At 48.2% G+C, this 26357-nt stretch overlaps 1 protein-coding gene across 2 annotated transcripts in view; it reads left to right on the top strand.

Annotated features, from left to right (window-relative positions):
• The window catches only part of ptpro (protein tyrosine phosphatase receptor type O), a 102993-nt gene that overhangs the window by 6663 nt on the left and 69973 nt on the right, over positions 1-26357 (top strand). For both annotated transcript variants that reach the window (XM_031815462.1, XM_031815461.1), the window contains exons 2-4: positions 19384-19657; positions 20024-20179; positions 23856-24008. In XM_031815462.1, the coding sequence (XP_031671322.1) occupies positions 19384-19657; positions 20024-20179; positions 23856-24008 (583 nt within the window). The remainder of the gene's footprint in view (positions 1-19383; positions 19658-20023; positions 20180-23855; positions 24009-26357) is intronic.

The raw sequence follows: 26357 nt of genomic DNA, 5'->3' as shown, positions 1-26357 counted from the left end.
TGGTTAGCAGATGTTATTGGTCACATACACATGGTTAGCAGACGTTATTGGTCACATACACATGGTTAGCAGATGTTATTGGTCACATACACATGGTTAGCAGATGTTATTGGTCACATACACATGGTTAGCAGATGTTATTGGTCACATGGTTAGCAGATGTTATTGGTCACATACACATGGTTACCAGATGTTATTGTGAGTGTAGAGAAATCCTTGTGCTTCTAGTTCCGTCAGTGCAGTAACATCTAACAAGTAATCTAACAATTCCCCAACAACTACCTAATAAACACACATGTAAAGAGATGGTATAGGAATATGTACATATAACTATATGGATGAGCGATGGCCGAGCGGCATGGGCAAGATGCAGTAGATGGTATAGAGTACAGTATATACATATGAGATGAGTAATGTAGGGTATGAAAACATTTTTTAAAGTGACTAGTGATCCATTTATTAAAGTGGCCAATGATTTCATGTCTGTATGTTGGCAGCAGCAACTCTATGTTAGTGGTGGCTGTTTAACAGTCTGATGGCCTTGAGATAGAAGCTGTTTTTCAGTCTCTCTGTCCCTGCTTTGATGCACCTGTACTGACCTCGCCTTCTGGATGAAAGTGGGGTGAACAGGCAGTGGCTCGGGTGGTTGTTGTCCTTGATGATCTTTTTGGCCTTCCTGTGACATCGGGTGGTGTAGGAGGGCAGGTAGTTTGTCCCCGGTGATGTTAGTATTTGGTAGTTTAACAAACGTCTCCTTCCTGTTCCTGTTGTGATGTTGGTGTTTGATACATTAACCAACCTCTCCTTCCTGTTGTGATGTTGGTGTTTGATATGTTAACCAACCTCTCCTTCCTGTTCCTGTTGTGATGTTGGTGTTTGATACGTTAACCAACCTCTCCTTCCTGTTGTGATGTTGGTGTTTGATACGTTAACCAACCTCTCCTTCCTGTTCCTGTTGTGATGTTGGTGTTTGATACGTTAACCAACCTCTCCTTCCTGTTCCTGTTGTGATGTTGGTGTTTGATATGTTAACCAACCTCTCCTTCCTGTTGTGATGTTGGTGTTTGATACGTTAACCAACCTCTCCTTCCTCTCCTCTCCTCTCCTCTCCTCTCCTCTCCCTCTCCCTCTCCCTCTCCCTCTCCTCTCCTCCTCCAGTAGATAAATAATTGCTGTGAAACAGAAATAATCTGTTGTCCCAGGGACCTAGTAGTCAGAGGGAACGTGAAAGACACCACACACTAACCAAGACCCTCCTCCCCTTCTAACTCCTCTCCTCTCCTCTCCTCTCCTCTCCTCTCCTCTCCTCTCCTCTCCTCTCCTCTCCTCTCCTCTCCTCTCCTCTCCTCTCCTCTCCTCTCCTCTCCTCTCCTCTCCTCTCCTCTCCTCTCCTCTCCTCTCCTCTCTTCTTCTGCTCTCTCATATGACATGGTTGGTTTGCCTCCTGAGAAAAATAATTTGGTGTGTGTGTGTGTTGTGTATGTGTGTGTGTGTTGTGTGTGAAAGGGAAAGAACAAAATGTGTTTTTCTCCACATCCCTAATTCACCCTGATTAAACGTTGGCTCTGAGGCTGCCGCGCCACACACACACACACAAACACACACACACACGAGCGCGTCGTCATGCCACGCCACACAGGGCATACCATCAACCACCACCGACCGGCCAGTCATCGGACATTATAGGGCCTAGTAACGAGGCGTTGTATTGGTCCAGTCATCAGTAATGAGGTGTTGTATTGGTCCAGTCATCAGTAATGAGGTGTTGTATTGGTCCAGACATCAGTAATGAGGTGTTGTATTGGTCCAGACATCAGTAATGAGGTGTTGTATTGGTCCAGACATCAGTAATGAGGTGTTGTATTGGTCCAGTCATCAGTAATGAGGTGTTGTATTGGTCCAGTCATCAGTAATGAGGTATTGTATTGGTCCAGTCATCAGTAATGAGGTGTTGTATTGGTCCAGTCATCAGTAATGAGGTGTTGTATTGGTCCAGACATCAGTAATGAGGTGTTGTATTGGTCCAGACATCAGTAATGAGGTGTTGTATTGGTCCAGTCATCAGTAATGAGGTGTTGTATTGGTCCAGACATCAGTAATGAGGTGTTGTATTGGTCCAGACATCAGTAATGAGGTGTTGTATTGGTTCAGTCATCAGTAATGAGGTGTTGTATTGGTCCAGACATCAGTAATGAGGTGTTGTATTGGTCCAGACATCAGTAATGAGGTGTTGTATTGGTCCAGTCATTAGTAACGAGGTATTGTATTGGTCCAGTCATTAGTAACGAGGTGTTGTATTGGTCCAGTCATCAGTAATGAGGTGTTGTATTGGTCCAGACATCAGTAATGAGGTGTTGTATTGGTCCAGTCATTAGTAACGAGGTGTTGATCCCGATATAACGTAGGGACGAAATCGAAGGGTTTTCTTCCAAAAAGTGGGCCGCAACTGGGTAAGTCCAGGTTTTGCACCTAATGGTGCTACGATGCTCCGAGATTAATACTTTTAATTCACGCTTTGTTTTACCCACATCATTTTTACCACAAGGACAAGTTATAAGATAAATAACTGCCTTAGTGGAGCACGTAATAACACCTTTAATTGGGATCTGTTTCCCTGTTTGGGGGTGTTTGAAGGATCTACATTTATAAGTGCCATTGCATTGAGCACAGCCATTACATTTGTAGTTTCCATCCAGTAGGGGAGCAAATAGACGTTGTTCAGGAATATCTTGGGGTGGTAAATCAGAGTGTACTCCATCCAGTAGGGGAGCAAATAGACGTTGTTCAGGGATATCTTGGGTGGTACATCAGAGTTTACCAGCTGATCTCTGAGGCTTCTGCCCCGCGAGAATACGACCAAGGGAAGGTCCGAAAACACATTACCGATACTATCATCGGATCTTAGAATGGGCCAATCTTTGTGAACGATTCCCTTAATCGGTAGTTAGAACGCAAGAATGTTTATCTTTGTGAGACTGACCTTGAAAAAGGTCATGTTTGTTTTGAATTTTCTCAAAGGCAGTATTAATCTGACTATTTTTATACCCCCTCTCTTTGAATTTTCTTGCGTCTCAGCCCCCCCCCCCATTTTTATTTTACAAATGATTTTGATTGGACAGAATTGTCTGTAGGGCAAACTGTTTTTCAAGGGAAGTGGGAAACAACTACCAGCCCTCAACAAACTGTTACGATCAGTAGGTTTCCTGTAAAGATCAGTGTATAGAACATTATCTTCACACAAGATCAGAAGATCAAGGAAACTGATATGACGTGTATCAGATTGCATAGTAAATCTCAGATGCTCAGAACAGGAGTTAAGAAAAGCATGGAACGCCTGGAGCTGTTTTGCATCACTCCTCCACAGAACACAAATATCATCAATATACCGTTTCCACATAATGTTGTCAGGCAAGAAAACATTTTTGAGAGGATTGAAAATAGACTGTTTCTCCATGTAACCCACATTACACATTAGCATAGTTAGGAACCTTGGGGGATCCCGTAGCAGTACCCTTCGTCTGAATAAATAAATCATTTAGAAACATGGAGTAGTTATGTGTGAGTACAATTTCAGCCAAAGTTATAATGCAGCACTGGAAGGTAGTTCATTAGGGTCACGTTGCAGAAGAAAATGTTCCATAGCTTCAATACCGCCCTCATGTGGAATATTAGTGTATAACAACTCAACATCAGACGTAACTAACAAAGTATTCTCAGGGAGAGGCTCAAGAGATTAAATAATATAGTTCATACTGCTGGTGTCCTTTAGGAGGGGAGCTGTTCTGAGACCATACTGCTGGTGTCCTTTAGGAGGGGAGCTGTTCTGAGACCATACTGCTGGTGTCCTTTACAAAGGAGGGGAGCTGTTCTGAGACCATACTGCTGGTGTCCTTTACAAAGGAGGGGAGCTGTTCTGAGACCATACTGCTGGTGTCCTTTAGGAGGAGAGCTGTTCTGAGACCATACTGCTGGTGTCCTTTACAAAGGAGGGGAGCTGTTCTGAGACCATACTGCTGGTGTCCTTTAGGAGGGGAGCTGTTCTGAGACCATACTGCTGGTGTCCTTTAGGAGGGGAGCTGTTCTGAGACCATACTGCTGGTGTCCTTTACAAAGGAGGGGAGCTGTTCTGAGACCATACTGCTGGTGTCCTTTACAAAGGAGGGGAGCTGTTCTGAGACCATACTGCTGGTGTCCTTTAGGAGGGGAGCTGTTCTGAGACCATACTGCTGGTGTCCTTTAGGAGGGGAGCTGTTCTGAGATCATACTGCTGGTGTCCTTTAGGAGGGGAGCTGTTCTGAGACCATACTGCTGGTGTCCTTTACAAAGGAGGGGAGCTGTTCTGAGACCATACTGCTGGTGTCCTTTACAAAGGAGGGGAGCTGTTCTGAGACCATACTGCTGGTGTCCTTTACAAAGGAGGGGAGCTGTTCTGAGACCATACTGCTGGTGTCCTTTAGGAGGGGAGCTGTTCTGAGACCATACTGCTGGTGTCCTTTACAAAGGAGGGGAGCTGTTCTGAGACCATACTGCTGGTGTCCTTTAGGAGGGGAGCTGTCTGAGACCATACTGCTGGTGTCCTTTAGGAGGGGAGCTGTTCTGAGACCATACTGCTGGTGTCCTTTAGGAGGGGAGCTGTTCTGAGACCATACTGCTGGTGCCCTTTACAAAGGAGGGGAGCTGTTCTGAGACCATACTGCTGGTGTCCTTTACAAAGGAGGGGAGCTGTTCTGAGACCATACTGCTGGTGTCCTTTACAAAGGAGGGGAGCTGTTCTGAGACCATACTGCTGGTGTCCTTTAGGAGGGGAGCTGTTCCGAGACCATACTGCTGGTGTCCTTTAGGAGGGGAGCTGTTCTGAGATCATACTGCTGGTGTCCTTCAGGAGGGGAGCTGTTCTGAGATCATACTGCTGGTGTCCTTTAGGAGGGGAGCTGTTCTGAGACCATACTGCTGGTGTCCTTTACAAAGGAGGGGAGCTGTTCTGAGACCATACTGCTGGTGTCCTTTACAAAGGAGGGGAGCTGTTCTGAGACCATACTGCTGGTGTCCTTTACAAAGGAGGGGAGCTGTTCTGAGACCATACTGCTGGTGTCCTTTACAAAGGAGGGGAGCTGTTCTGAGACCATACTGCTGGTGTCCTTTACAAAGGAGGGGAGCTGTTCTGAACACAACACAACCCTACAGTCCTACATCCTCAACACAACCCTACAGTCCAACAACATCCTCAACACAACCCTACAGTCCAACAACATCCTCAACACAACCCTATAGTCCAACAACATCCTCAACACAACCCTACAGTCCAACAACATCCTCAACACAACCCTACAGTCCAACAACATCCTCAACACAACCCTATAGTCCAACAACATCCTCAACACAACCCTACTGTCCTACAACATCCTCAACACAACCCTAAAACATCCTGAACACAACCCTACAACATCCTCAACACAACCCTACAGTCCAACAACATCCTCAACACAACCCTACAGTCCAACAACATCCATAACACAACCCTACAGTCCAACAACATCCTCAACACAACCCTACAGTCCAACAACATCCTCAACACAACCCTACAGTCCTACATCCTCAACACAACCCTACAACATCCTCAACACAACCCTACAGTCCAACAACATCCGCAACACAACCCTACAGTCCTACAACATCCTCAACACAACCCTATAGTCCTACAACATCCTCAACACAACCCTACAGTCCAACAACATCCTCAACACAACCCTACAGTCCTACAACATCCTCAACACAACCCTACAGTCCTACAACATCCTCAACACAACCCTACAGTCCTACAACATCCTCAACACAACCCTACAGTCCTACAACATCCTCAACACAACCCTACAGTCCTACAACATCCTCAACACAACCCTACAACATCCTCAACACATCCCTACAGTCCAACAACATCCTCAACACAACCCTACAACATCCTCAACACAACCATACAGTCCAACAACATCCTCAACACAACCCTACAGTCCTACAACATCCTCAACACAACCCTACAGTCCTACAACATCCTCAACACAACCCTACAGTCCTACAACATCCTCAACACAACCCTACAGTCCAACAACATCCTCAACACAACCCTACAGTCCTACAACATCCTCAACACAACCCTACAGTCCTACAACATCCTCAACACAACCCTACAGTCCTACAACATCCTCAACACAACCCTACAGTCCTACAACATCCTCAACATGTAGGAACACAGCTCTAATACTTTAATGCTGTGCTGGTTGTGTAAGAATAACAAACACAAACTAACAGCTATACTGTAGTCGTGTTGTGGACTGTCTGTTTGTCTGTTCCCCTGCCGACCCTCCCTCCCCTACGACAGATTATAATCCCCACAGAGTCCAGCAGGATTCTGACCCAAATGCATAATCTAATCTGATTTGGTTCCTGGTGGAATGTGTGTCACAAGCCCCTCCCATCACACCACCATAATCTACCAGCTGATGATAATGATGTGGAGAGGATGTGAGCGATGATGGGAGGGTCAGTACAGATGTGGCAACATGGTGGCTTTCAAGACAAGAATTTGCTGACTCTAGAACCACCACCATGATTCTAGAACTCTACAGCTCCTATCCCTCTAGAACTGTAGAACCACCAACATGATTCTAGAACTCTACAACACCCATCCCTCTAGAACTGTAGAACCACCACCATGATTCTAGAACTCTACAGCTCCTATCCCTCTAGAACTGTAGAACCACCAACATGATTCTAGAACTCTACAACACCCATCCCTCTAGAACTGTAGAACCACCACCATGATTCTAGAACTCTACAACACCCATCCCTCTAGAACTGTAGAACCACCACCATGATTCTAGAACTCTACAACCACTATCCCTCTAGAACTGTAAAACCACCACCATGATTCTAGAACTCTACAACCCCCATCCCTCTAGAACTGTAGAACCACCACCATGATTCTAGAACTTTACAACCCCTATCCCTCTAGAACTATCCCTCTAGGCATGAAGACCCCTGGGATCATATGACACAGGTAGTAGTTGATACAGACCCAGGCTGGGATCCTATGACAGAGGAAGTAGTTGATACAGACCCAGGCTGGGATCCTATGACAGAGGAAGTAGTTGATACAGACCCAGGCTGGGATCCTATGACAGAGGAAGTAGTTGATACAGACCCAGGCTGGGATCCTATGACAGAGGAAGTAGTTGATACAGACCCAGGCTGGGATCATATGACAGAGGAAGTAGTTGATACAGACCCAGGCTGGGATCATATGACAGAGGAAGTAGTTGATACAGACCCAGGCTGGGATCCTATGACAGAGGAAGTAGTTGATACAGACCCAGGCTGGGATCCTATGACAGAGGAAGTAGTTGATACAGACCCAGGCTGGGATCCTATGACAGAGGAAGTAGTTGATACAGACCCAGGCTGGGATCCTATGACAGAGGAAGTAGTTGATACAGACCCAGGCTGGGATCCTATGACAGAGGAAGTAGTTGATACAGACCCAGGCTGGGATCCTATGACAGAGGAAGTAGTTGATACAGACCCAGGCTGGGATCCTATGACAGAGGAAGTAGTTGATACAGACCCAGGCTGGGATCCTATGACAGAGGAAGTAGTTGATACAGACCCAGGCTGGGATCCTATGACAGAGGAAGTAGTTGATACAGACCCAGGCTGGGATCCTATGACAGAGGAAGTAGTTGATACAGACCCAGGCTGGGATCCTATGACAGAGGAAGTAGTTGACAGAGTACTTGTATACTTGTATAATTTCCTGAAAAAGCATTGCTGTAAACTTCTAGCCCATCCACATAGACAGTGTGGCGGTATCTCTCTTCCTTCTATGGCAGAGGAGGTAGGTAAGGGATGTGTTGCCATGGTGATCTGGTCCACATGCCAGGGCTCTGAGACGTTGCCATGGTGATCTGGTGTCCAGGGCGGGGCTCGGAGGCCACAGGAGGGAAGATGTGATCAGAATCAGAAACCCCAACGTGAACAGCAGCTGGACTGCCAGAGTTCCTCTTCTCTTCTGTTAACATGTTATGGTGGCCTTGTACAACCGAGGCTGCTGGGCCGGTAGTTAGGGGGCAGCAAGGTGACCCCTGGTTTAGCAGGGGGGCAGGGAGGGGGCAGGGGGTTGCAGGGTGTAAGATGTGCAGCAGTGGGGCAGAAGCCTTGGCAGAACAGCAGGGATGGGCAGTGAAGGGGGGCAGAAGCCTTGGCAGAACAGCAGGGATGGACAGTGAAGGGGGGCAGAAGCCTTGGCAGAACAGCAGGGATGGACAGTGAAGGGGGGCAGAAGCCTTGGCAGAACAGCAGGGATGGACAGTGAAGGGGGGCAGAAGCCTTGGCAGAACAGCAGGGATGGACAGTGAAGGGGGGCAGAAGCCTTGGCAGAACAGCAGGGATGGGCAGTGAAGGGGGGCAGAACAGCAGGGATGGGCAGTGAAGGGGGGCAGAAGCCTTGGCAGAACAGCAGGGATGGACAGTGAAGGGGGGCAGAAGCCCTGGCAGAACAGCAGGGATGGACAGTGAAGGGGGGCAGAACAGCAGGGATGGACAGTGAAGGGGGCAGAAGCCTTGGCAGAACAGCAGGGATGGACAGTGAAGGGGGGCAGAACAGCAGGGATGGACAGTGAAGGGGGGCAGAACAGCAGGGATGGGCAGTGAAGGGGGGCAGAACAGCAGGGATGGACAGTGAAGGGGGGCAGAACAGCAGGGATGGACAGTGAAGGGGGGCAGAACAGCAGGGATGGACAGTGAAGGGGGGCAGAAGCCTAGTTTTGTCCCATGGAATAAATGTGGTGGATCTTAATGTTTTTCCTCATAATCCTGGACTATCGGACCACCATTTTATTACGTTTGCAATTGCAACAAATAATCTGCTTAGACCCCAACCAAGGAACATCAAAAGTCGTGCTATAAATTCACAGACAACACAAAGATTCCTTGATGCCCTTCCAGACTCCCTCTGCCTACCCAAGGACGCCAGAGGACAAAAATCAGTTAACCACCTAACTGAGGATCTCAATCTAACCTTGCGCAATACCCTAGATGCAGTTGCACCCCTAAAAACAAAAAAAAATGTCTCATAAGAAACTAGCTCCCTGGTACACAGAAAATACCCGAGCTCTGAAGCAAGCTTCCAGAAAATTGGAACGGAAATGGCGCCACACCAAACTGGAAGTCTTCCGACTAGCTTGGAAGGACGGTACCGTGCAGTACCGTAGAGCCCTTACTGCTGCTCGATCATCCTATTTTTCTAACTTAATTGAGGAAAATAAGAACAATCCGAAATTCCTTTTTAATACTGTCGCAAAGCTAACTAAAAAGCAGCATTCCCCAAGAGAGGATGACTTTCACTTTAGCAGTGATAAATTCATGAACTTCTTTGAGGAAAAGATTATGATTATTAGAAAGCAAATTACGGACTCCTCTTTAAACCTGCGTATTCCTCCAAACCTCAGTTGTCCTGAGTCTGCACAACTCTGCCAGGACCTAGGATCAAGAGAGACGCTCAAGTGTTTTAGTACTATATCTCTTGACACAATGATGAAAATAATCATGGCCTCTAAACCTTCAAGCTGCATACTGGACCCTATTCCAACTAAACTACTGAAAGAGCTGCTTCCTGTGCTTGGCCCTCCTATGTTGAACATAATAAACGGCTCTCTATCCACTGGATGTGTACCAAACTCACTAAAAGTGGCAGTAATAAAGCCTCTCTTGAAAAAGCCAAACCTTGACCCAGAAAATATAAAAAACTATCGGCCTATATCGAATCTTCCATTCCTCTCAAAAATTTTAGAGAAGGCTGTTGCGCAGCAACTCACTGCCTTCCTGAAGACAAACAATGTATACGAAATGCTTCAGTCTGGTTTTAGACCCCATCATAGCACTGAGACGGCACTTGTGAAGGTGGTAAATGACATTTTAATGGCATCGGACCGAGGCTCTGCATCTGTCCTCGTGCTCCTAGACCTTAGTGCTGCTTTTGATACCATCGATCACCACATTCTTTTGGAGAGATTGGAAACCCAAATTGGTCTACACGGACATGTTCTGGCCTGGTTTAGATCTTATCTGTCGGAAAGATATCAGTTTGTCTCTGTGAATGGTTTGTCCTCTGACAAATCAACTGTAAATTTCGGTGTTCCTCAAGGTTCCGTTTTAGGACCACTATTGTTTTCACTATATATTTTACCTCTTGGGGATGTTATTCGAAAACATAATGTAAACTTTCACTGCTATGCGGATGACACACAGCTGTACATTTCAATGAAACATGGTGAAGCCCCAAAATTGCCCTCGCTAGAAGCATGTGTTTCAGACATAAGGAAGTGGATGGCTGCAAACTTTCTACTATTAAACTCGGACAAAACAGAGATGCTTGTTCTAGGTCCCAAGAAACAAAGAGATCTTCTGTTGAATCTGACAATTAATCTTAATGGTTGTACAGTCGTCTCAAATAAAACTGTGAAGGACCTCGGCGTTACTCTGGACCCTGATCTCTCTTTTGAAGAACATATCAAGACCATTTCGAGGACAGCTTTTTTCCATCTACGTAACATTGCAAAAATCAGAAACTTTCTGTCCAAAAATGATGCAGAAAAATTTATCCATGCTTTTGTCACTTCTAGGTTAGACTACTGCAATGCTCTATTTTCCGGCTACCCGGATAAAGCACTAAATAAACTTCAGTTAGTGCTAAATACGGCTGCTAGAATCCTGACTAGAACCAAAAAATTTGATCATATTACTCCAGTGCTAGCCTCTCTACACTGGCTTCCTGTCAAAGCAAGGGCTGATTTCAAGGTTTTACTGCTAACCTACAAAGCATTACATGGGCTTGCTCCTACATATCTCTCTGATTTGGTCCTGCCGTACATACCTATACGTACGCTACGGTCACAAGACGCAGGCCTCCTAATTGTCCCTAGAATTTCTAAGCAAACAGCTGGAGGCAGGGCTTTCTCCTATAGAGCTCCATTTTTATGGAACGGTCTGCCTACCCATGTCAGAGACGCAAACTCGGTCTCAACCTTTAAGTCTTTACTGAAGACTCATCTCTTCAGTGGGTCATATGATTGAGTGTAGTCTGGCCCAGGAGTGGGAAGGTGAACGGAAAGGCTCTGGAGCAACGAACCGCCCTTGCTGTCTCTGCCTGGCCGGTTCCCCTCTTTCCACTGGGATTCTCTGCCTCTAACCCTATTACAGGGGCTGAGTCACTGGCTTGCTGGGGCTCTCTCATGCTGTCCCTGGAGGGGGTGCGTCACCTGAGTGGGTTGATTCACTGTTGTGGTCATCCTGTCTGGGTTGGCGCCCCCCCCCCCCCCTTGGGTTGTGCCGTGGCGGAGATCTTTGTGGGCTATACTCAGCCTTGTCTCAGGATGGTAAGTTGGTGGTTGAAGATATCCCTCTAGTGGTGTGGGGGCTGTGCTTTGGCAAAGTGGGTGGGGTTATATCCTTCCTGTTTGGCCCTGTCCGGGGGTGTCCTCGGATGGGGCCACAGTGTCTCCTGACCCCTCCTGTCTCAGCCTCCAGTATTTATGCTGCAGTAGTTTATGTGTCGGGGGGCTGGGGTCAGTTTGTTATATCTGGAGTACTTCTCCTGTCCTATTCGGTGTCCTGTGTGAATCTAAGTGTGCGTTCTCTAATTCTCTCCTTCTCTCTTTCTTTCTCTCTCTCGGAGGACCTGAGCCCTAGGACCATGCCCCAGGACTACCTGACATGATGACTCCTTGCTGTCCCCAGTCCACCTGGCCATGCTGCTGTTCCAGTTTCAACTGACCTGAGCCCTAGGACCATGCCCCAGGACTACCTGACATGATGACTCCTTGCTGTCCCCAGTCTACCTGGCCATGCTGCTGCTCCAGTTTCAACTTCCACCTGACTGTGCTGCTGCTCTAGTTTCAACTGTTCTGCCTTATTATTATTCGACCATGCTGGTCATTTATGAACATTGAACATCTTGACCATGTTCTGTTATAATCTCCACCCGGCACAGCCAGAAGAGGACTGGCCACCCCACATAGCCTGGTTCCTCTCTAGGTTTCTTCCTAGGTATTGGCCTTTCTAGGGAGTTTTTCCTAGCCACCGTGCTTCTCCACCTGCATTGCTTGCTGTTTGGGGTTTTAGGCTGGGTTTCTGTACAGCACTTTGAGATATCAGCTGATGTACGAAGGGCTATATAAATAAATTTGATTTGATTTGATTTGATTTGATTTGGCAGAACAGCAGGGATGGACAGTGAAGAGGGGCAGAAGCCCTGGCAGAACAGCAGGGATGGACAGTGAAGGGGGGCAGAACAGCAGGGATGGACAGTGAAGGGGGGCAGAAGCCTTGGCAGAACAGCAGGGATGGACAGTGAAGGGGGGCAGAAGCCTTGGCAGAACAGCAGGGATGGACAGTGAAGGGGGGCACAAGCCTTGGCAGAACAGCAGGGATGGGCAGTGAAGGGGGGCAGAACAGCAGGGATGGACAGTGAAGGGGGGCAGAACAGCAGGGATGGGCAGTGAAGGGGGGCAGAACAGCAGGGATGGACAGTGAAGGGGGGCAGAAGCCTTGGCAGAACAGCAGGGATGGGCAGTGAAGGGGGGCAGAAGCCTTGGCAGAACAGCAGGGATGGACAGTGAAGGGGGGCAGAAGCCCTGGCAGAACAGCAGGGATGGACAGTGAAGGGGGGCAGAACAGCAGGGATGGGCAGTGAAGGGGGGCAGAACAGCAGGGATGAACAGTGAAGGGGGCAGAACAGCAGGGATGGACAGTGAAGGGGGGCAGAACAGCAGGGATGGACAGTGAAGGGGGGCAGAACAGCAGGGATGGACAGTGAAGGGGGCAGAAGCCTTGGCAGAACAGCAGGGATGGACAGTGAAGAGTGGCAGAACAGCAGGGATGGACAGTGAACAGGGCAGAAGGAGAGCAGGATGGCGTCAGTCTTGGCAGAACAGAAAGGAAGTGGTAGGAGGGCAGATAGACACCCTGCAGTGAGACTAATGAGATTCTGACCAGGAAAGGGAAGGCTGGGAATGAAACTCTCTGTTGACAGACTCTGTGGAGGAATAATGCTGCTCCTCTCAGCCTCCGTCTCAACCTCTGTGTCCTCTCCTCTCAGTCTCCGTCTCAACCTCTGTCTCCTCTCCTCTCAGCCTCCGTCTCAACCTCTGTCTCCTCTCCTCTCAGCCTCCGTCTCAACCTCTGTCTCCTCTCCTCTCAGCCTCCGTCTCAACCTCTATCTCCTCTCCTCTCATCCTCCGTCTCAACCTCTGTCTCCTCTCCTCTCAGCCTCCGTCTCAACCTCTGTCTCCTCTCCTCTCCTCTCAGCCTCCGTCTCAACCTCTGTCTCCTCTCCTCTCAGCCTCCGTCTCAACCTCTGTCTCCTCTCCTCTCAGCCTCCGTCTCAATCTCTGTCTCCTCTCCTCTCAGCCTCCGTCTCAACCTCTGTCTCCTCTCCTCTCAGCCTCCGTCTCAACCTCTGTCTCCTCTCCTCTCAGCTGTTCCTCAGACAGGGCTGTTATTACATGGCTCAGATCTGGAGATCTGTATCATTGTCGAGAGCAACAGCCTCAGCCTCCGTCTCAACCTCTGTCTCTGAAGCTGATTGGCCCTGGACCAGATCTAGGAACACAGAGGGAGAAGACAGGAACCACTGGTCAAACAGCTGAGACTGTAGAGACTTCCCAGTCCTCTGGGGTAGAGATAGAACAGAGCTACTGAGGGGGGGGGGGGGGCAGGATAAACATGGAGGAACCACTGGTCAAACTGCAGAGACTGTAGAGACTTCCCAGTCCTCTGGGGTAGAGATAGACCAGAGCTACTGAGAGGGGGGGGGGCAGGAAAAAACATGGAGGAACCACTGGTCAAACTGCAGAGATTGTAGAGACTTCCCAGTTCTCTGGGGTAGAGATAGACCAGAGCTACTGAGAGGGGGGGGGGGGGGGGGGCAGGATAAACATGGAGGAACCGGGGGAGGATACTGTGTGGTGTTCAGACTGTTCCCCTGAGAGTCAGTAGTATTTTGGAGGGAGAAGAAGAAACAGTTGAGTGTTTTATCACCAACCTTCCTGGCGACTGGGGGAGGGGAGGAGGGCATTTTAGTATAGGCTGTTTCCCTGTGGTTCTCTGAGGACCAGGATGTAATGTTTCCCTGTAGTGGTTCTCTGAGGACCAGGATGTAATGTTTCCCTGTGGTTCTCTGAGGACCAGGATGTAATGTTTCCCTGTGGTTCTCTGAGGACCAGGATGTAATGTTTACCTGTAGTGGTTCTCTGAGGACCAGGATGTAATGTTTCCCTGTAGTGGTTCTCTGAGGACCAGGATGTAATGTTTACCTGTAGTGGTTCTCTGAGGACCAGGATGTAATGTTTACCTGTAGTGGTTCTCTGAGGACCAGGATGTAATGTGGATCTTTATTAATCTGACCCTGAGGGGTCACTCTCCCCAGAGTAGAGGTTTATTAATCTGACCCTGAGTGGTCACTCTCCCCAGAGTAGAGGTTTATCAATCTGACCCTGAGTGGTCACTCTCCCCAGAGTAGAGGTTTATTAATCTGACCCTGAGTGGTCACTCTCCCCAGAGTAGAGGTTTATTAATCTGACCCTGAGGGGTCACTCTCCCCAGAGTAGAGGTTTATTAATCTGTCCCTGAGGGGTCACTCTCCCCAGAGTAGATCTTTATTAATCTGACCCTGAGGGGTCACTCTCCCCAGAGTAGAGGTTTATTAATCTGACCCTGAGGGGTCACTCTCCCCAGAGTAGAGGTTTATTAATCTGACCCTGAGGGGTCACTCTCCCCAGAGTAGAGGTTTATTAATCTGACCCTGAGGGGTCACTCTCCCCAGAGTAGAGGTTTATTAATCTGACCCTGAGGGGTCACTCTCCCCAGAGTAGAGGTTTATTAATCTGACCCTGAGGGGTCACTCTCCCCAGAGTAGAGGTTTATTAATCTGACCCTGAGGGGTCACTCTCCCCAGAGTAGAGGTTTATTAATCTGACCCTGAGTGGTCACTCTCCGCACTCTGTATAAGCCATCTCATCCAATCAGATGGCGTATTCATCACAAAACCATTTGATGTTGCCAATTATTTTAATGATTATTTAATTGGCAAAGTTGGCACATTTAGGCAGGAAATGCCAACAACGAACAGTGAACGATTGTATTCATACATACACATAATGAAAGAAAAGCATTGCAAGTTACAATTTTGTAAAGTTAGTGTTGGAGAGGTGGAACAATTGTTGTTCTCGATCAAGGTGGAACAATTGTTGTTCTCGATCAAGGTGGAACAACTGTTGTTCTCGATCAACAATGACAGACCTCCTGGCATTGACCACTTAGATGGAAAGCTACTGAGGATGGTAGCTGACTCTATAGTCACTCCTACTGAGGATAGTAGCTGACTCTATAGTCACTCCTACTGAGGATGGTAGCTGACTCTATAGCCACTCCTACTGAGGATGGTAGCTGACTCTATAGCCACTCCTACTGAGGATGGTAGCTGACTCTATAGCCACTCCTACTGAGGATGGTAGCTGACTCTATAGCCACTCCTACTGAGGATGGTAGCTGACTCTATAGTCACTCCTACTGAGGATGGTAGCTGACTCTATAGTCACTCCTACTGAGGATGGTAGCTGACTCTATAGCCACTCCTACTGACTCTATAGCCACTCCTACTGAGGATGGTAGCTGACTCTATAGTCACTCCTACTGAGGATGGTAGCTGACTTTATAGCCACTCCTACTGACTCTATAGCCACTCCTACTGACTCTATAGCCACTCCTACTGACTCTATAGTCACTCCTACTGAGGATGGTAGCTGACTCTATAGCCACTCCTACTGACTCTATAGCCACTCCTACTGAGGATGGTAGCTGACTTTATAGCCACTCCTACTGAGGATGGTAGCTGACTCTATAGCCACTCCTACTGAGGATGGTAGCTGACTCTATAGCCACTCCTACTGAGGATGGTATCTGACTCTATAGCCACTCCTACTGAGGATGGTAGCTGACTCTATAGTCACTCCTACTGAGGATGGTAGCTGACTCTATAGCCACTCCTACTGACTCTATAGCCACTCCTACTGAGGATGGTAGCTGACTCTATAGCCACTCCTACTGAGGATGGTAGCTGACTCTATAGCCACTCCTACTGAGGATGGTATCTGACTCTATAGCCACTCCTACTGAGGATGGTAGCTGACTCTATAGCCACTCCTACTGACTCTATAGCCACTCCTACTGAGGATGGTAGCTGACTCTATAGCCACTCCTACTGAGGATGGTAGCTGACTCTATAGCCACTCCTACTGAAGATGGTAGCTGACTCTATAGTCACTCCTACTGAGGATAGGATGGTAGCTGACTCTATAGCCACTCCTACTGAGGATGGTAGCTGACTCTATAGCCACTCCTACTGATGATGGTATCTGACTCTATAGTCACTCCTACTGAGGATGGTAGCTGACTCTATAGCCACTCCTACTGAGGATGGTAGCTGACTCTATAGCCACTCCTACTGATGATGGTAGCTGACTCTATAGCCACTCCTACTGACTCTATAGCCACTCCTACTGAGGATGGTAGCTGACTCTATAGTCACTCCTACTGAGGATGGTAGCTGACTCTATAGCCACTCCTACTGATGATGGTAGCTGACTGTATAGCCACTCCTACTGACTCTATAGCCACTCCTACTGAGGATGGTATCTGACTCTATAGCCACTCCTACTGAGGATGGTAGCTGACTCTATAGCCACTCCTACTGAGGATGATAGCTGACTCTATAGCCCCTCCTACTGAGGATGGTAGCTGACTCTATAGCCCCTCCTACTGAGGATGGTATCTGACTCTATAGCCACTCCTACTGACTCTATAGCCACTCCTACTGACTCTATAGCCACTCCTACTGACTCTATAGCCACTCCTACTGACTCTATAGCCACTCCTACTGACTCTATAGCCACTCCTACTGAGGATGGTAGCTGACTCTATAGCCACTCCTACTGAGGATGGTAGCTGACTCTATAGCCACTCCTACTGAGGATGGTAGCTGACTCTATAGTCACTCCTACTGAGGATAGGATGGTAGCTGACTCTATAGCCACTCCTACTGAGGATGGTAGCTGACTCTATAGCCACTCCTACTGATGATGGTATCTGACTCTATAGCCACTCCTACTGAGGATGGTAGCTGACTCTATAGCCACTCCTACTGAGGATGGTATCTGACTCTATAGCCACTCCTACTGAGGATGGTAGCTGACTCTATAGTCACTCCTACTGAGGATGGTAGCTGACTCTATAGCCACTCCTACTGATGATGGTAGCTGACTCTATAGCCACTCCTACTGACTCTATAGCCACTCCTACTGAGGATGGTATCTGACTCTATAGCCACTCCTACTGAGGATGGTAGCTGACTCTATAGTCACTCCTACTGAGGATGATAGCTGACTCTATAGCCCCTCCTACTGAGGATGGTAGCTGACTCTATAGCCCCTCCTACTGAGGATGGTATCTGACTCTATAGCCACTCCTACTGACTCTATAGCCACTCCTACTGACTCTATAGCCACTCCTACTGACTCTATAGCCACTCCTACTGACTCTATAGCCACTCCTACTGACTCTATAGCCACTCCTACTGAGGATGGTAGCTGACTCTATAGTCACTCCTACTGAGGATGGTAGCTGACTCTATAGCCACTCCTACTGAGGATGGTATCTGACTCTATAGCCACTCCTACTGAGGATGGTAGCTGACTCTATAGCCACTCCTACTGACTCTATAGCCACTCCTACTGAGGATGGTAGCTGACTCTATAGCCACTCCTACTGAGGATGGTAGCTGACTCTATAGCCACTCCTACTGACTCTATAGCCACTCCTACTGAGGATGGTATCTGACTCTATAGCCACTCCTACTGATGATAGTAGCTGACTCTATAGCCACTCCTACTGAGGATGGTATCTGCCTCTATAGCCACTCCTACTGAGGACGGTAGCTGACTCTATAGCCACTCCTACTGACTCTATAGCCACTCCTACTGACTCTATAGCCACTCCTACTGACTCTATAGCCACTCCTACTGAGGATGGTATCTGACTCTATAGCCACTCCTACTGAGGATGGTAGCTGACTCTATAGTCACTCCTACTGACTCTATAGCCACTCCTACTGACTCTATAGCCACTCCTACTGACTCTATAGCCACTCCTACTGACTCTATAGCCACTCCTACTGAGGATGGTATCTGACTCTATAGCCACTCCTACTGAGGATGGTAGCTGACTCTATAGCCACTCCTACTGACTCTATAGCCACTCCTACTGAGGATGGTATCTGACTCTATAGCCACTCCTACTGAGGATGGTAGCTGACTCTATAGCCACTCCTACTGAGGATGGTGGCTGACTCTATAGCCACTCCTACTGAGGATGGTAGCTGACTCTATAGCCACTCCTACTGAGGATGGTATCTGACTCTATAGCCACTCCTACTGACTCTATAGCCAATCCTATCTGTCATATCTTTAATCTGAGCCTAGAGGAAAGTCTTTGTCCTCAGGCCTGGAGGGAAGCCAAAGTCATTCAACTACCCAAGAGTGGTAAAGAGGCATTTACTGGTTCTAACAGCAGACCAATCAGCTTGCTGCAAGCTCTTCGCAAACTGTTGGAGAAAATTAGATTTGACCAAATTCCTCTGCAAACAAATGAACAACAGACTTTCAGCATGCTTATAAAGAAGGGAACTCAACATGTACTCTACTGACTGACTCTCTCTCTGCCTCTCTCTCTCTCTCTCTCTCCTCTCTCAATCTCCTCTCTCTCTCTCTCCTCTCTCTTTCCTCTCTTTTCCTCTCTCTCTCTCCTCTCTCTCTCTCTCTCTCTCTCTCTTCTCTCTCGCTCTCTCCTCTCTCTTTTTCTCTCTCTCTCTCCTCTCTCTTTCTCCTCTCTCTCTCTCTTCTCTTTCTCCTCTCTCTCTCTTCTTTCTCTCTCCTCTCTCCTCTCTCTTTCTCCTCTCTCTCTCTCTCTCTCTCTCTCTCTCTCTCTCTCTCTTCTCTTTCTCTCCTCTCTCTCCTCTCTCTTTCTCCTCTCTCTCTCTCTTCTCTTTCTCTCTCCTCTCTCCTCTCTCTCTCCTCTCTCTCTCCCCTCTCTCTCTCCTCTCTCCTCGCGCTCTCCTCTCTCTCTCCTCTCTCTCCTCTCTCTCTCCTCTCTCTCTCTCTCCTCTCTCTCTCTCCTCTCTCTCTCCCCTCTCTCTCTCCTCTCTCCTCGCGCTCTCCTCTCTCTCTCCTCTCTCTCCTCTCTCTCTCCTCTCTCTCTCTCTCCTCTCTCTCTCTCTTCTAGACCATTGTGTCCTTCCAGGTGTCAGTTAAAGAGGAGGACTGGATCGTAGTGACCCTGGAGCCATCTGACCTGCGGGAGAACGTGACGGGGTATGCTGCCCGGGTGATGGGCGAGCCCCGAACCCACCTGCTACCATTCCTGAACCTGACCGACCCCACCGCGACACCTCTGGTCTTTAACTCCTCCCACCACGGACTCTGCTACACCGTTAGCCTGCTGCTCAGACAGGGGAAGACCTGGTCCAAGTCCATCCAGACTGTATCTGTCCTCACCAGTAAGTATTCAGACAGGGGGAGGCCTGGTCCAAGTCCATCCAGACTATATCTGTTCTCACCAGTAAGTATTCAGACAGGGGAAGACCTGGTCCAAGTCCATCCAGACTGTATCTGTTCTCACCAGTAAGTATTCAGACAGAGGAAGACCTGGTCCAAGTCCAACTGTCCTGAATCCAGCTCAATAGAGTTTAGATCAGTCTTTGTTCTGTCATAGATACACTATGTGCTTGACTTGTTGTGTTTGTTCGTCGTCTCTCTTTTTATTTCCCATTCTTCCCTGTGGAGGTTGTAGTGGTTGTTGTGCCCCTGACCAGGTAGTCAGTCAGGCCTGATGGTATATCTGTTGTCCGTCTGTCCCCCTGCAGAGCCGCGTCCGGTGGTCAGTGTGGTGATCACAGACTACCCAGAGGCTCCAGAGACAGGTGTGGTGTTTGAGATCAGCTCCCCAGAGAACAACGTCTTCAGTCGGGTCAACATCAGCTACGCAGAGGGCCGGGAGCAGAGATCCATGCTCTATAAAGGTGAGGCCTCTGGCTGGGCAGACTGGAACAACAGGTGTAGCTGACTAGTCCGTTCTGGACAGACTGGAACAACAGGTGTAGCTGACTAGCCCGTTCTGGACAGACTGGAACAACAGGTGTAGCTGACTAGTCCGTTCTGGACAGACTGGAACAACAGGTGTAGCTGACTAGCCCGTTCTGGGCAGACTGGAACAACAGGTGTAGCTGACTAGCCCGTTCTGGACAGACTGGAACAACAGGTGTAGCTGACTAGCCCGTTCTGGACAGACTGGAACAACAGGTGTAGCTGACTAGTCCGTTCTGGACAGACTGGAACAACAGGTGTAGCTGACTAGCCCGTTCTGGGCAGACTGGAACAACAGGTGTAGCTGACTAGCCCGTTCTGGACAGACTGGAACAACAGGTGTAGCTGACTAGCCCGTTCTGGACAGACTGGAACAACAGGTGTAGCTGACTAGCCCGTTCTGGACAGACTGGAACAACAGGTGTAGCTGACTAGTCCGTTCTGGACAGACTGGAACAACAGGTGTAGCTGACTAGCCCGTTCTGGGCAGACTGGAACAACAGGTGTAGCTGACTAGCCCGTTCTGGACAGACTGGAACAACAGGTGTAGCTGACTAGCCCGTTCTGGACAGACTGGAACAACAGGTGTAGCTGACTAGTCCGTTCTGGACAGACTGGAACAACAGGTGAAGCTGACTAGCCCGTTCTGGGCAGACTGGAACAACAGGTGTAGCTGACTAGTCTGTTCTGGACAGACTGGAACAACAGGTGTAGCTGACTAGCCCGTTCTGGACAGACTGGACCAACAGGTGTAGCTGACTAGCCCGTTCTGGACAGACTGGACCAACAGGTGTAGCTGACTAGCCCGTTCTGGACAGACTGGAACAACAGGTGAGGCTGACTAGTCCGTTCTGGGCAGACTGGAACAACAGGTGTAGCTGACTAGCCCGTTCTGGACAGACTGGAACAACAGGTGTAGCTGACTAGCCCGTTCTGGACAGACTGGAACAACAGGTGTAGCTGACTAGCCCGTTCTGGACAGACTGGAACAACAGGTGTAGCTGACTAGCCCGTTCTGGACAGACTAGAACAACAGGTGTAGCTGACTAGCCCGTTCTGGACAGACTGGAACAACAGGTGTAGCTGACTAGCCCGTTCTGGACAGACTGGAACAACAGGTGTAGCTGACTAGCCCGTTCTGGACAGACTGGAACAACAGGTGTAGCTGACTAGCCCGTTCTGGACAGACTGGAACAACAGGTGTAGCTGACTAGCCTGTTCTGGACAAACTGGAACAACAGGTGTAGCTGACTAGCCCGTTCTGGACATACTGGAACAACAGGTGAAGCTGACTAGCCCGTCCTGGACAGACTGGAACAACAGGTGTAGCTGACTAGCCCGTTCTGGACAGACTGGAACAACAGGTGTAGCTGACTAGCCCGTTCTGGACAAACTGGAACAACAGGTGTAGCTGACTAGCCCGTTCTGGACAGACTGGAACAACAGGTGTAGCTGACTAGCCCGTTCTGGACAGACTGGAACAACAGGTGTAGCTGACTAGCCCGTTCTGGACAGACTGGAACAACAGGTGAAGCTGACTATCCCGTTCTGGACAAACTGGAACAACAGGTGTAGCTGACTAGCCCGTTCTGGACAGACTAGAACAACAGGTGTAGCTGACTAGCCCATTCTGGACAAACTGGAACAACAGGTGAAGCTGACTAGCCCGTTCTGGACAGACTGGACCAACAGGTGTAGCTGACTAGCCCGTTCTGGACAGACTGGAACAACAGGTGTAGCTGACTAGCCCATTCTGGACAAACTGGAACAACAGGTGAAGCTGACTAGCCCGTTCTGGACAGACTGGAACAACAGGTGTAGCTGACTAGCCCGTTCTGGACAGACTAGAACAACAGGTGTAGCTGACTAGCCCGCTCTGGACAGACTGGAACAACAGGTGTAGCTGACTAGCCCGTTCTGGACAGACTGGAACAACAGGTGTAGCTGACTAGCCGTTCTGGACAGACTGGAACAACAGGTGTAGCTGACTAGCCCGTTCTGGACAGACTAGAACAACAGGTGAAGCTGACTAGCCCGTTCTGGACAGACTGGAACAACAGGTGAAGCTGACTAGCCCGTTCTGGTCAGACTGGAACAACAGGTGTAGCTGACTAGCCCGTTCTGGACAGACTGGAACAACAGGTGTAGCTGACTAGCCCGTTCTGGACAGACTGGAACAACAGGTGTAGCTGACTAGCCCGTTCTGGACAGACTGGAACAACAGGTGTAGCTGACTAGCCCGTTCTGGACAGACTGGAACAACAGGTGTAGCTGACTAGCCCGTTCTGGACAGACTGGAACAACAGGTGTAGCTGACTAGCCCGTTCTGGACAGACTAGAACAACAGGTGTAGCTGACTAGCCCGTTCTGGACAGACTAGAACAACAGGTGTAGCTGACTAGCCCGTTCTGGACAGACTAGAACAACAGGTGAAGCTGACTAGCCCGTTCTGGACAGACTAGAACAACAGGTGAAGCTGACTAGCCCGTTCTGGACAGACTAGAACAACAGGTGTAGCTGACTAGCCCGTTCTGGACAGACTAGAACAATAGGTGTAGCTGACTAGCCCGTTCTGGACAGACTAGAACAACAGGTGTAGCTGACTAGCCCGTTCTGGACAGACTAGAACAACAGGTGTAGCTGACTAGCCCGTTCTGGACAGACTAGAACAATAGGTGTAGCTGACTAGCCCGTTCTGGACAGACTAGAACAACAGGTGTAGCTGACTAGCCCGTTCTGGACAGACTAGAACAACAGGTGAAGCTGACTAGCCCGTTCTGGACAGTTCAGTGTTGACTTATTTGAGTTGGATCGACTGAGTTGAGCAGGTCTGTATTAGGTCATGTTTGGGGGAAGGCCCACCGATCAGACTTCAATGTTTCTTGTTCACAGACACAGGTTGAAGACTTATGCGTTCTGTCCTCAAATTTATATAAAGCAGACTGTTATGTTCTGTGTTATAGATTTCTATAAATCATACCATCATCTTCTGTGTTCTAGACCTCTATAAAAGAAAGACTGTTCTGTGTTCTAGACCTCTATAAGGGAAAGACTGTTCTGTGTTCTAGACTTCTATAAAGGAAAGACTGTTCTGTGTTCTAGACTTCTATAAGGGAAAGACTGTTCTGTGTTCTAGACCTCTATAAGGGAAAGACTGTTCTGTGTTCTAGACTTCTATAAAGGAAAGACTGTTCTGTGTTCTAGACTTCTATAAGGGAAAGACTGTTCTGTGTTCTAGACTTCTATAAGGGAAAGACTGTTCTGTGTTCTAGACCTCTATAAAGGAAAGACTGTTCTGTGTTCTAGACTTCTATAAAGGAAAGACTGTTCTGTGTTCTAGACTTCTATAAGGGAAAGACTGTTCTGTGTTCTAGACCTCTATAAGGGAAAGACTGTTCTGTGTTCTAGACTTCTATAAAGGAAAGACTGTTCTGTGTTCTATACTTCTATAAGGGAAAGACTGTTCTGTGTTCTAGACTTCTATAAGGGAAAGACTGTTCTGTGTTCTAGACCTCTATAAAGGAAAGACTGTTCTGTGTTCTAGACTTCTATAAGGGAAAGACTGTTCTGTGTTCTAGACCTCTATAAAGGAAAGACTGTTCTGTGTTCTAGACTTCTATAAGGGAAAGACTGTGTTTAAACACTGGCTCCCTGGGACGTGTTACAGCAACATCTCCTTCCAGCTGATCTCAGAAGCTACAGTCAACAGAACCACACTGGTCCGACGCAGTGACCTGACCCATGAACCCCGGCAACACAGGACAGGTAGCTACTATATACCCATGAACCCCGGCAACACAGGACAGGTAGCTACTATATACCAATGAACCCCGGCAACACAGGACAGGTAGATACTATATACCAATGAACCCCGGCAACACAGGACAGGTAGATAATATATATATCCCACAGGACAGGTAACTAACTACATACCCCACAACAGGTAACTAACTACATACCCCACAACACAGGTAACTAACTACATACCCCACAACACAGGTAACTAACTACATACCCCACAACACAGGTAACTAACTACATACCCCATGAGTCCTGGCAACACAGGACAGGTAACTAACTACATACCCCACAACACAGGACAGGTAACTAACTACATACCCCATGAGTCCTGGCAACACAGGACAGGTAACTAACTACATACCCCACAACACAGGACAGGTAACTAACTACATACCCCACAACACAGGACAGGTAACTAACTACATACCCCACAACAGGTAACTAACTACATACCCCACAACACAGGACAGGTAACTAACTACATACCCCACAACACAACACAGGACAGGTAACTAACTACATACCCCACAACACAGGACAGGTAACTAACTACATACCCCACAACACAGGACAGGTAACTAACTACATACCCCATGAGTCCTGGCAACACAGGACATGTAACTAACTACATACCCCATGAGTACTGGCAACACAACACAACACAACACAAGTAACTAACTACATACCCCACAACACAGGTAACTAACTACATACCCCATGAGTCCTGGCAACACAGGACAGGTAACTAACTACATACCCCACAACACAGGTAACTAACTACATACCCCACAACACAGGTAACTAACTACATACCCCATGAGTCCTGGCAACACAGGACAGGTAACTAACTACATACCCCATGAGTCCTGGCAACACAACACAGGTAACTAACTACATACCCCACAACACAGGACACGTAACTAACTACATACCCCACAACACAGGACAGGTAACTAACTACATACCCCACAACACAGGACAGGTAACTAACTACATACCCCATGAGTCCTGGCAACACAGGACATGTAACTAACTACATACCCCATGAGTCCTGGCAACACAACACAACACAACACAAGTAACTAACTACATACCCCACAACACAGGTAACTAACTACATACCCCATGAGTCCTGGCAACACAACACAGGTAACTAACTACATACCCCACAACACAGGACAGGTAACTAACTACATACCCCACAACACAGGACAGGACAGGTAACTAACTACATACCCCACAACACAACACAGGACAGGTAACTAACTACATACCCCACAACACAGGACAGGTAACTAACTACATACCCCACAACACAGGACAGGTACTAACTACATACCCCACAACACAACACAGGACAGGTAACTAACTACATACAACACAGGACAGGTAACTAACTACATACCCCACAACACAGGACAGGTAACTAACTACATACCCCACAACACAGGTAACTAACTACATACAACACAACACAGGACAGGTAACTAACTACATACCCCACAACACAACACAGGTAACTAACTACATACCCCACAACACAACACAGGTAACTAACTACATACCCCACAACACAGGACAGGTAACTAACTACATACCCCATGAGTCCTGGCAACACAGGACAGGTAACTAACTACATACCCCACAACACAGGACAGGTAACTAACTACATACCCCATTAGTCCTGGCAACACAACACAGGTAACTAACTACATACCCCATGAGTCCTGGCAACACAACACAGGTAACTAACTACATACCCCACAACACCGGTAACTAACTACGTACCCCATGAGTCCTGGCAACACAGGACAGGTAACTAACTACATACCCCACAACACAGGACAGGTAACTAACTACATACAACACAGGACAGGTAACTAACTACATACCCCACAACAGGTAACTAACTACATACCCCACAACAGGTAACTAACTCCATACCCCACAACAGGTAACTAACTACATACCCCACAACAGGTAACTAACTACATACCCCACAACACAGGACAATTAACTAACTACATACCCCATGAGTCCTGGCAACACAGGACATGTAACTAACTACATACCCCATGAGTCCTGGCAACACAACACAACACAAGTAACTAACTACATACCCCACAACACAGGTAACTAACTACATACCCCATGAGTCCTGGCAACACAGGACAGGTACCTAACTACATACCCCACAACACAGGTAACTAACTACATACCCCACAACACAGGTAACTAACTACATACCCCATGAGCCCTGGCAACACAGGACAGGTAACTAACTACATACCCCATGAGTCCTGGCAACACAAC

Source organism: Oncorhynchus kisutch, unplaced genomic scaffold (genome assembly GCF_002021735.2).
Source record: "Oncorhynchus kisutch isolate 150728-3 unplaced genomic scaffold, Okis_V2 Okis09a-Okis19a_hom, whole genome shotgun sequence".
Taxonomy (NCBI): Eukaryota; Metazoa; Chordata; class Actinopteri; order Salmoniformes; family Salmonidae; genus Oncorhynchus; species Oncorhynchus kisutch.
The sequence above is the reverse complement of the archived record's forward strand: the minus strand, read 5'-3'. Positions and strand labels throughout refer to the sequence as shown.